This window comes from Mus caroli, chromosome 8 (genome assembly GCF_900094665.2).
Source record: "Mus caroli chromosome 8, CAROLI_EIJ_v1.1, whole genome shotgun sequence".
NCBI lineage: Eukaryota > Metazoa > Chordata > Mammalia > Rodentia > Muridae > Mus > Mus caroli.
In genome coordinates this window covers 97,933,724-97,945,926 of record NC_034577.1, presented here as the reverse complement: position 1 = coordinate 97,945,926, position 12,203 = coordinate 97,933,724, and the positions used below count along the sequence as shown (strand labels likewise).

General features: G+C 46.4%; 1 protein-coding gene across 1 annotated transcript in view; it reads right to left on the bottom strand.

Moving 5' to 3' along the window:
- Nucleotides 1–12,203, bottom strand: part of Tango6 (transport and golgi organization 6 homolog) — a 171,836-nt gene that overhangs the window by 31,443 nt on the left and 128,190 nt on the right. Inside the window, exon 17 of the mRNA XM_021169882.1 lies at nt 1,224–1,337. Coding sequence (XP_021025541.1) covers nt 1,224–1,337 — 114 coding nt within the window. The remainder of the gene's footprint in view (nt 1–1,223; nt 1,338–12,203) is intronic.

Sequence of the window (12,203 nt, the reverse complement as noted above, 5' to 3'; positions counted from 1 at the left end):
TTTGCTAACTAAACTTTGATTCTGTTCCAAGCAGAAATGTGCCAGCTAACTACAACGTGGAGATACCTTACAGTGGGGAGTGGTTAGGTGAGCATTCTGGCTAAGAATAAAACAAAAGTGTTGGGGTGGGGTAGGGGTGGTGATTCTAGGAAACTGCCCCTCCCCCCAACCAAAGGGTGTAAATGTGCCTAGAACTGTCTTTCTCCTGCTATAGTTGAGCTGCTAAGAAATCCTTGGTTCCTGAGACTTGACAAAAACAGATCCTTACTTGTTGAGGCCACTATAGTCAAACTTTTAAAACAAGTTCATGCCACATGAGCTCATTCAGGCTAACCCGCACGGCAGACAGGGCGCATGAGAAGGTGGGCAGGCAGAGAGGCGCAGCTGAGGGTGACGATCAGGGAAGTGGCCCTTTGGAAGTTCAGCTGCCAGGCTGAACAATGGCAAGGAGGTACTGATGGAGGAAGCATGCCCGTGTGAGGTGGGAAGAGGGTGACTGAGAGTGCCTACATGCACAAACAGGCCTCCACAACCTGACACGGTAACTATAAGCATGGATAAAGCTGTTCTGTGTGGCAGAACAATCACTCTCACAATGGCTTCCTGGAGGTTTGGTTAAATACTGATGTGCAGGCCACAGATGAGTCTGTGTGTGCCAGCAAGTGAATTATTAATGCAGGCTCTATCTGAAATCAGCTGGGAAGGCAGCTCCATTAGAAGCAACAAAGAAATTAATTTGAGGTCACTTGATCTAAGCACACATTTGGATTCATAAACTTTCTTCCTATATTAGCTATACACCAGGGAGAGGTCCAATCAAACCCCCTGAAGGAAGAAAAAAGTGCCACAGTGGAAGTATGGACTGAACTCAGGCCTGGCAAGGAAGCCAGTCTCTGACATGAAGCCTCCTGTGCCTAAGCATGAACAACGGAGTGAGTCAGAAATACCAGTCACTAGAGTTCAGGCTGCAGAGCACGGTGACTGCTCTCCAAGCTCGCCTTGGAACCTGCCCCGAGAGAGTGCCAGGACTCAGGGCGTCGGTAAGCCTGTGTGGTTTTCCTGAGTCAGTTACTGTGCAACTCTCATGCACTGCAGAGACTCGAGCTGGAGATGCAAATGATGAAAACTCTGCTGACCAGCTCATATCTAAGAAAAGGGTTGAGCTGGACCTGTACAAGAAGACTGGATATCAGGACAACGTAAGGAAGGGGAGGCCGGCTTACCTCCGTTGCTTTCTGGCTGAGTCCCCGAAGCAGCAGCACAACCACGTGGACTGCAGCTCTGCGCACTTGAACATCATTGTCTGTCTTAGCCACAGCAATCAGGCAGGCTGTCACCTAGGAGGGAGATGGGAGAAGTCAAGAGGAATCAGGGTTGCATAATTACCTACAGGCCTCCAACTGTCTCTCTCAGTCACAGTCCTCAGGAGCAGTCTGGCACTTGGGAGGCAGAGGCAGGTGGATTTCTGAGTTCGAGGCCAGCCTCGAAGTGAGTTCCAGGACAGCTAGGGCTACACAGAGAAACCCTGTCTCGGAAAACCAAAAAAACCAAAAAGTATCTGAGATTTAGTGGCAGAGGTTTGGTGTAGACAAGCTTTTCTGTAGAAGGTCATAATCTGACTGGAAATCCATGGATGGAACCAGGGAGGGTTGGAAAAAAGGAAAGGTCAAAATGCAAGTATCTCTCTAAACCTAGGGAAAGGGTGTTAGGTGCTGTCCTTGGGAACTTCACATCAGAGGAAGGAGGGACTGGTCATGGTAGTTGCTAGGACCTAGCTGAGGAGTGACAGAGTTCCCTGCCTGATGTTATTAAGTCTCTGTGCAGCACAGGGTTAGGAGGAGAGAGAGACTCCTTCCCCTCTGCTGCCCATCCAGCCCTGCAAACCTAGTGTCCACTCTGGGAAGTCAGCACAGCCAGTTTCAAGTATGAGGACCCGAGTGTGAAATGTGCCCACACAAGAAGGGAGGAGAGGGAAAGAGAAGGTGGGGGAGGGGTGGGGATGAGGGGAAGAGAGGAGGGAGGGAGAGGAAGAGAGAAAGGAAGAGGGAGTGAAAGAAAGGGAGAGGAGAAGGGGGAGGGTGAGAAGGAGAGGGAAGGGGAGGGGAGGGGGAGAAGGAAAGAGAGAGATTGATTCTGCCTGAGTTCCTTCCTTTGTGGAACAGATCTTTTAGCACTCAGGCCCTGACAATTGTATCTCAGAAAGGAATCTACTTGTAAAACATGGTGCTATGGGCTGGTTAAATGGCTCAGAGGGTGGAGGCATGAGCTACTCAAGCCTGCTGGCCTGAGCTCTATCTCTGAAACCCACAGAAAGGGGGAAGGGAAGAACTGACCCCTGAACACTGTCCTCAGATACACACACACACACACACACACACACACGCACACGCACACGCACACACGCACTGGTGCCATATATACATACCTAATAATTATATGTAACAAAGCAGTGTGGGGCTGGGGGGTAACACTGTTGGTAAACTGCATGCTGTACAAGCATAAGGACCTGAGTTTGAAACTGGAACACAAACAGGAGGGAGGGGAAGAAGAGGGAGGGGAGAAGGAAGGGAAAGGGAGTGGGAGAGGGGGAGGGGAAGGGAGAGACAGAGAAAGAGATTCTCTAATCCTGTACCACCTATCCTACCACTGTTTGTCATAATGCAGAAAAATACTGTAAAACTTCAATACAGAGACGAGCAGCTTTTCTGAAGCACCCATGCAAGTTTCAAGATGACAAGCAGGACTTGTGTGCCACGTGGTACTAACAGACTGTGAGTTTGTCTAAACTGTTCAGCTGGTTTCTCACATAGTTTCGCTATTAGGTTTTCATTGTGTGCTTGCACTTCTTGGCTAACAGTGGAGGGAATTCTAGCCATGATAAGAAAATAGCCAGACCGTGTATTAGAAAACATGTATAAATACTTATTATGTTCAAAGCATGGGGAATGCAGGGACAATGAGGAAATGGGCTTGTGTAGAAATTTTAACTATGCAGGTTGTATTTTTCACAGCTTTCAAACAGTTGGGCAGAGTTCAAAGTATCTAATTAATCACTGATGGCAGAGAGATTAGAAGGAGGAGGCTTGTTCTGAAATATAATTGCATCTGCCATGTGCTGGCATTCCGTCAAGTCGCGCATCCATTACACAAACGTGCAGTTTGGAAGGAAAGACAAACCCCAGAGAAACTGCAACCTACGGGGAGCCATTGTTCAGTAAGATCCAGTAAGGTGCTTCTCTGCTTTGGACTTGGGACTCCCAACCCAAGGCCAGCAGGAGCAACTTCCATGCCCCTGGCATTAACGGTAGAAGCATTTTAGTCCTAGGAGGAATTCCTTGGGCCACCTCCAAAGAGGCAACAATATAATAGCTACCTCTACCTTCAAGCTTAGTATTTACAAGGTAGGAACTGAAGGTGGAGAAACAAGTTACAGCTAGGCTGTGTCTTTCCAGACACATGAAAGTTGCTTTCATAACATAGGAAGCCAACCCAGAGCAATCTCATAAGCCAAGGCTCCTATGTGCTTGTCTGTGCCTCTCAAGGTTTTGAGAGCCATGATTCCTGTTTGGGCGAGCATGGTTCCCCTTTTAGAAGCCTACTGGTGCCTCCCTGTGCCTCAGTTCTCAGTGTGAGCCTGGCTCTCACTGTTAAGCTAACATTTGGATATCCAGGGAGAAGCATCCTGCTTGGAAAGGGGCTTTCTCTTTACAGTTAATTCTTCAGTTCCTATGGTATCTTGAAGGTAAAGTGGAAAGAACTGTGTTCCTATAGGGACTGCTGGGATGGCGGGCCGCAGCGGGACAATCACTGCCTGGGACCTGAGAATGGAAGAGTCCCATGGACCTTCTTTAATACCTCTGCCACCAGGACCACATCCTTCGAATATGCAATGGCTTGTCAAGGCCCTGAGATTTTTGTATGGCCTTGTGCCATTTAAAGGCTGAAATAGCTCCTTCCGCTCAGGCCAGGCCCGAGGCCCAGCTTACATGAGGCTTCCTGTAGGCTGCCGCCATGAGCTTGTCTGACACAAGATGCAGGGAGACTGCAAGGCTGTCTGTCACCTTCTACCTGTCTAGTCTGACCAGCCACTCCATGGCTCGTCTCTCACCTCCAACTCCATGGACAGACTCAACGTTGCCTTCCATCTCTAAAAGTCTCGCTGAACCACAGACATGATGTAAGGTCTTTATTAATTTATGAATTGGTATAACATCCCCACTTTCCAATTCTACGTTCTCCCACAGGACAGAAATCCATTTTGTGTTAATCCATGACACTTGCCCCAAGAGTCAGTGTACGTATTCTAATAAACAAGACTGCTAAAGGCTTTCTCTTCACAGGTTGAATCATGAAAAACCATCACTCCCCAAAGAGCTGGCACACACCAAGTATAAGTAAGACTATGCAAACATAACCATAACCAATCAAATGGCAAAATTGCCAATAACTGACTTTGGACCATCCAGGAGGGAAGCCACTAGAGTTGGGGTATGAACCAAGAAAACACGACTTCAATGTCCCAGCTGTCTTTCTTCCCTTCCCCAGAGCTTTGTTTGTTACAATTCAGTTAGTGAGCTAACGTGTCTGACGCTCAGTCCACTGGGGAACTGAAAGCCACCATTTGCTATGAGCTCACCTGACTCACTCACTCTGCTAGGAACCATGATGGCGACCTGAGCTTCTTTAGGGCTCCCCAAGCATTAAGGTCTCCTCTCAGGTACCCTGCCACGTAGGAAACTACACTGATGGTGGAGAAGCTTGAGTAAGAATGCCCCCGAAGACTCTGGCATTTGAATACATGGTCCCAGTTGATATGCTCAGCAGCTCAGCAGGTGTGACCTCGCTGGAGGAAGCACATCAGTCCAGTCGGGGTGGGCTCTGAGTGTTCACCTCGCACCATTTCTAGGTTGCTCTCTTTATTTTATGCTTATGGTTCACAATGTGAGCCTTGCTGGATGTGCTGGCTCACGCCTCTGATCCTAGCACTTGGGAGGCAGAGACATGCATATCTCTGTGAGTTCAAGGCCAGCCTGGTCTATACAGAAAGTTCTAGGACAGCCAGGGCTACATAGAGAGACCCTGTCTTAAAAAAAGGGAAAAAGGAAAAAGGAAAGAAAGATATGAAAAGCTGTAAGCTTTCAGCTTCCTGCCACCAGGCCTTCACTCCACCACCATGGACTCTAGCTCTCTCCAGTTGTAAGCCCAAATAAACTCCTTCATACACAGGTTAATTCCGTCGTGTTTTATCACAGCAATAGAAAAGTAACTACTATAAACAGTAACCTGGTACCAGAATTCACAGCTCAAGTTATGTGCAATTTTGCACATTTCTTTAAGTAGACTGTTCAAAGGCCTTTCGCCTGGGGCACACCGAATTTGCTGGATTGAAGACAGGCCTCTTCCTGTGGTGCACTAAGATCACATTACTTCACACAGTGTGATAAAGATGAAAGAGCCTATCAAGATTTGGTTTCAAGCAACACAGTGTTCAACATGAACAAGAAAGTGTGGAAAAAATGATAATGTACGCTAAACAGGCTAAATCTTGACATCAACAAAGAAGAAAAACTTGAATTCCCAGTATGAAGATGGAAGATGAACCTCTTCTCTCTTCCTTCCCAACTAGTCAACACCATATGAAATATAATATGCTTCCAAACCTGGACCACTGACAAATCCGGACAGTTCTCTTCAGATGCCACAGCAAGAGGCAAGTGTCCCCGGGCAGAGGGCATCAGAGGAGGTTTCACGGCTAGTCCAACTTTCTAACAAAGTAGATTGTGTCTCCTCTTCTTAGCACTCATCAGTATGACTGTGTCTCCTCTTCCTAGCACTCATCAGTATGACTTCACACAGGGTCCCAGCTTTGTGCTCGCCCTTTGTGCTTGGTCTACTCAATCATTTTCTTGTCATCCATTTTATACATTTATTCTACTGAGATTTCTTGACAGAAAGAGTCCTTTGTCTCTCTCTATATGTTACTGTTCCTTCTCTCTCAGTGCTGGAGGCTAGGTACCTCTCACACAGGAGGTTTCAGAAGCTTTCCTTAAATGCTGAAGAGCTAATGAAGATGTCACAGTGATCTGGAACAAGTCAGATCACTGCATTTCTTCTGCTCTGTCTGCTCATCTCACACAAAGGAAAAGCCCAAAGATGATGCAAGCCCTCTGTGGACTCACGACCCCCTTTCCAACGCTGGCTTTTACTCTTACCCTCCCCGTCTTAGGGCCCTACCTGGAATGCTGTCCTCCAGGTACATGGAGAACCTCTTCCCTCACATCTTTGCTCAGATGTCACTCAACGGAAACCTTTGCTTGTCCATGTCATTTGTATTCAACAACAAACTGCCTCTTATCTCAGTAGGTGTAACTTCCAGGTGACTTGCCATTGTGCGTGATATATATTTATTTATCTACTCTGTGCTCCTCTCTCCAGAGTGTCAGATCTATGAGGACAGAGATTTTTCCGGTACTCACATCTGGCTCTTACCATCCAGCACATGGCTTGGCTGTAGGCCCAACTGGCAGAGTATGTGTTCAAAATATGTCTACTGAATGACTAAGCAAAATGACCTACTAAAGAATCCACACCCAGCACTCGGGAGGCAGAGGCAGGCGGATTTCTGAGTTCGAGGGCAGCCTGGTCTACAAAGTGAGTGCCAGGACAGCCAGGGCTACACAGAGAAACCCTGTCTCAAAAAACCAAAAAAAAAAAAAAAGAATCCACAGCTGCTGAGTGGTGATGGTGCACACCTTTAATCCCAGTACTTGGGAGGCAGGCAGATTTCTGAGTTCAAGGCCAGCTTGGTCTACAGAGTGAGTTCCAGGACAGCCAGGGCTATACAGAGAAACTCTGTCAAAAAACAAACAAAAACAAACAAACAAACAAAAACCTAAAAACAAAACAAAACAAAAAATCAGCAGCTAAGTTTTATTAGTTATCTCTTTCATTGTTGAGACCAAATACCTTCCAGGAACAACTTAGAGAATAAAGATTCATTTTGGTTCAGAGCGTAAGAAGGAATCCTGTCTCTCACTGTGAAATGGCATGGAGACAGCAACATGAGGCAGGTTCACATTGCAGCCACAGCTAGGAAATAGACAGATGAATACAGAATTTCATCTTATTCCCCCCCTTTCTCTTTTCATTCAGTCTGAGACTCCAACCCATGGGGTGAGTCTTCTCTTCTCAGTTAAATCTCTCTAGAAACATCTTCATTGATACCTCTGAGTGTGTCTCTAGGGGATTATAAATCCCAGCAAGTTGACAATGAAGATTAACTACAAATATACCTTCATCAGACAGAGATCTACCTCTGCCTGCTGGTGCTGGGATAAAGGTCTGTGCAAACCACTGCCAGGCTAAACACACTGCTTTAAAAATCACAATATTCTTTAAAATCACAACCACCTTCTGTCCTCAAAGAATAAGAGCCATCTCATAAGGCAAAGTATAGTCTATTCATCTTCAAGACTCTAAAGTCTTAACAGTTCTTCCACGATTCAAGTCCAAAGTCTCCTTTAATACTTAAGGCAATCTCCTGATTATGAGCCCCACAAAACAAAACAAACAAGAGAAAAGAAAAGAAAAGAAAAGAAAAGAAAAGAAAAGAAAAGAAAAGAAAGCCGGGCGTGGTGGCGCACGCCTTTAATCCCAGCACTCGGGAGGCAGAGGCAGGCGGATTTCTGAGTTCGAGGCCAGCCTGGTCTACAAANAGCCTGGTCTACAAAGTGAGTTCCAGGACAGCCAGGGCTATACAGAAAAACCCTGTCTCGAAAAACCAAAAAAAAAAAAAAAAGAAAAGAAAAGAAAAGGAAAACATACGTCTAAGATACAATGGCACAGGCTAAACACTTACGTTTCCATAGGGAAGAATGAGAGAATATCCAGAAAAGACCAAGTAAACCTGAAACCTGTCAGAACAGAACTAAACCCTACCTCTCCATCTGGCATCTTGGGACCCTTAGTGACATCATGTATATATGGAAGCTCCCATCCTCCAGTTCTATCGCACGCAGTTCTCTCTTCAGCTGAGTCTGCTCTGAGCCTGAGTTCAGGGTCCTGTATCTCCAACATCATAGGTTTCCATTTCAATTTAGATTCCCGTTCATAATTTTTCCCAAGGGCCTGTGATGTCCTCCCTGCAGGGAATCCCACCCCACCATGCACTGAAACCTTGGTGCATCCTCGCATGACAACTTGCATTTTGCATGCCTATGGATGATGTCATCAAGTGTTGCTGCCAGCCTGAGACCCAGAATGCCTCTTCTATTCAGTTGTAGTGGCCTCTGTGGGACCTTGGCAGCTGACCTTTGCCCTTCTCTGGGTGGTCAGGGTTACCACAGCAAAGGCTCCACTTCTTGGTATCAATTGTCTGTATTCGTTACTTCCCTTGTGACAAAACACTTGACAGAAGCATCCTAAGGAAGGAGGGATTGATTCTGGCTCATAGTATAAGAGACTACAGTCCATTACAGTGGGGAGGCATGGCAGAAGATGACTAAGGTCCCCTTCCCTCTGCAGTCAGGAAGCAGGGACATAGGATCGCTAGTGCACAGCTGGTTTCCCCTTTGTCTCTTTTTATTCAGCCCAGATCATGGGACCACCACATTCATGGCAGGTCTTCCCTTCTTTTTTTTTTTTTTTTTAAGAATAAGTGTTTTTCTTTGTTTTGTTTTGTTTTGTTTTGTTTTTTTATTATATGTAAGTACACTGTAGCTGTCTTCAGACACTCCAGAAGAGGGCGCCAGATCTCGTTACAGATGGTTGTGAGCCACCATGTGGTTGCTGGGATTAGAACTCTGGACCTTCGGAAGAGCAGTCGGGTGCTCTTACCCATTGAGCCATCTCACCAGCCCCAGGTCTTCCCTTCTAAGCTCAATCTCCTGGAAATACCCTCATAGAACCAACAGCCAGAGAGGGCTGGAAGTCCAACCAAGTTGATAATGAAGATTCACCATCAGAGTGGAGCATACTTGTATTTCAAGTATCTTGAAAGCTGTGGCAATCTCAGAAAAAAACAATGGCTGGGAATACAGCTCAGTGGGAGAGACTTGCCTTGCATATGCAAGGTTCTGGGTTCAATCTCCATCTCTGTGTGTGTCTCTCTGTCACACAAACACACATACACACATGCATGCATGCATGTAGGCACGCACACAGCAAAGATCCCCCTCTCTTTCCATGTGAATGACTAAAGAAGAGCTGGGAGGATGAAACGCTAAGCCTGGCAGGTCTCCAAGCGTGTTCAAACTTGTCGTGCACCTGAGGTAGCTGCTTTGGCACTGATGACAAGGCAAGCGTGGGGTGCTACAGAAGAACATCTAAGAGGAGCAGGCAGAAATTATATGGGAGGGAAACACTTCGTTTTTCAAATCAGAGGGAATACATTGCTGTCTGAAGGGTCCTCCCCCCCACTCCCACCCCAATTCAGGCTCTATTAAAGCAAGAGCTGCTGCCTGTGGCTTTTCTCAAATGGCAATACTGTTTAGTTTCAAGACACAAAGGCAATCTTGTAAGTAAACTGAAAACATTTGCAAGGCAATTCAGGAAAATGGTAGAGAGAATGAATCCTGGAACTGCCCACATTCAAATCCCAGCCCTGCCACCTGCTCCCTGCATACCTTGGTAACTTGTTTAGTCTTTCTGTGCCTCAGTTTCCTCTGTTAGCACTAGATCAGTTGGCATATGTAAGGTATTAAGTGCCTACTGTTATGATGACTTTCAAACTTGTGGGGACTAGCCTTCTCAGATAGCCTTACTGCCCTCTGCAGTTGCCGTTAATCAGGTAACACAGTGCCCACCACAGGCCAAGAACTATGATAGAAACTAGAGCATATAAGAGGGTAAATGAAGAATAATTCTGGGGTTCAGGGATGCAGCTCTGTTTGGCTAGCTTGTGCAAGGCCCTAGATTTGATCTTCAGCACTGTAAGAGGAAGAGGAGGAGGGGGGGGAGGAGAAGGGGGAAGGAAGGGGGAGGGGAGTGTAATGTGAGGGGGAGGAGGAGGAGGAAGAAGAGGAAGAGGAGGAATGGAGAGGGGGAGGGAAGAAGGAGGGGAGAGAAGGAAGAGGAGGGGGAGGGGAAGAGGAAGAGGAGGGGAGGGAGAGTTGAAGGGAGAGGGGAGGGAGGAGGAGGAGGAGGAAGAGGAGAACAATGACAATATCTTGTTCTTCCCTTTTTATGCTTGCATCTTATTAATAATCATGAAAGCTTTGGGATAAACACAGTCAAAAAGTACAGGTCTCGGGCTGGTGAGATGGCTCAGTGGGTAAGAGCACCCGACTGCTCTTCCGAAGGTCCAGAGTTCAAATCCCAGCAACCACATGGTGGCTCACAACCATCCGTAACGAGATCTGGCGCCCTCTTCTGGAGTGTCTGAAGACAGCTACAGTGTACTTACATATAATAAATAAATAAATCTTTAAAAAAAAAAAAAGTACAGGTCTCTAGAAGCTGTTTTAGATGTGTCTCTCTATCTCTTCTTGCTGCCGGCTAATCCAGATATAGAACTCTTAGCTACCTCTCCAGTACCATGTCTACCTGTGTGTAGATGCTTCCCACCGTGACAATAATGGGCTAAACCTCTGAACTGTAAGCCAGCCCCAATTAACTGTTGTCCTTTATAAGAGTTGTGGTTATGGTGGCTGTTCACAGCGACTGAAGCCCTAACTGAGACAGTGGGGACTCCTCGCAAGGATCTGCCATGAAGTCCTGGTGACTGTCCTCCACTGGGTTGCCCAGGCCCAGATACAGGTAAGATTTTATCTTTAGTCCTTAACAAAAGGCCCACTGGTGACCCCACTCTTCATTGCCTAGCTGTTCACCTCCATCTCTGTCACCACCAGCCTACCCCAGAGGACCAAGACCTTCCTTAAAGAAAAGCCTAACTACACAAAGACAAAATGCATGTATTCAAACATTTCTTCCCCACAGAGGGCTACCTGGTGTGACAGCTAATCTCCATTGTCAACCTGATGTGATTTAGAATCACAATGGAAACAAAAGCTCTAGGCATGCACTTCTGCTAGAGGGGAGAAGAGGCACTCTACTCATTTCAGGCTGGGGGCCCAGACTGAATGAAAACAGCAAGCAGGCCTAGCACCAGCACTGTCTCTCTGCTTTCCTGTTTGTAGATCAGTGTAACCTCATGCTCTTGCTGCAATGTCCCCACCATGACAGCCTGTGAGCCACATTAAACCCTCTCTTTGATCAATGGCTAACGTGGATCCTGGAGTTAAGAGTTCATCGGGCTTTGATCCAGCATCTCGACCTTCTGAGCTGTCTCACTGGCCCAGCCCTGGAGATTCTTTGCTGTCTGTCTCCTAGAGAAGCATTTCCAGGAAGATAAGCACTGCTGTGTATTCTGAAGAATGAGATGTCTTGGAAAACTGCTTGGGCATGTAGTAGGCTCCCAAGAAAAGCCGTTGAATAGATCTTACATGAGACACAGATGCCGCCTCATCACACTGTAGTAAAACCAGGCAACAACAACAAACAAACAACAACAAAGAAGCCCCCTGGATCCATTTGCTCAAGTGAAACAGGTCAGTAAAGGATCAAGCTGGGCCCCAGTTTCCCATTTCCAAGAAGGCCTGGAAATTTGGTTTTCTGTCAACATGTCAGGGGGGCTCCAATAACGAAAAGAGAAATAAAATCCTACACTTTCGAGGTGTTATAAAAGATAGCTCACTCTGCTACATGCTGTGACATCTTTAAGAGATAGGGACTAGGCCGGGGATGGAGGAAGCAAGTGGTCTTCAGTTAGGGTTCAGGGACCACAATGTCCAGGGACTGTTTGGCTTCATAATTTTACAGTAAGTATGGTTCCTGGGGGCTCTGAGCTGACCACTTGGTGCCTGTGTGACCAAGAAATATTTGTCTAAGACTTTTTGGTAAATAGAAATGACTCCCAGAAGTTCCAGATAATGAAGAAAAGGTCAGTCTAGCTCAACCTCAAAGCTTCTTCAGATTCGTCAGCTGCACCAGAATCTTTCCAACAATTTACTAGTTGTTTCTATGCAAGGGTGAGGAAAATGGAACTTGAGACTCTAACTGCACGGGCCGAGCGCCTCTTTTATAAAATGCTTGGGACCAAACTGTTGTGGAGTTCAGATTTTTTTTGTGGAACATGAAGTTTAATTATATTTCATATAAATTTTAGACAGTTGGTCAGAAGATAATTCTATATAAGTTTTTTTTTT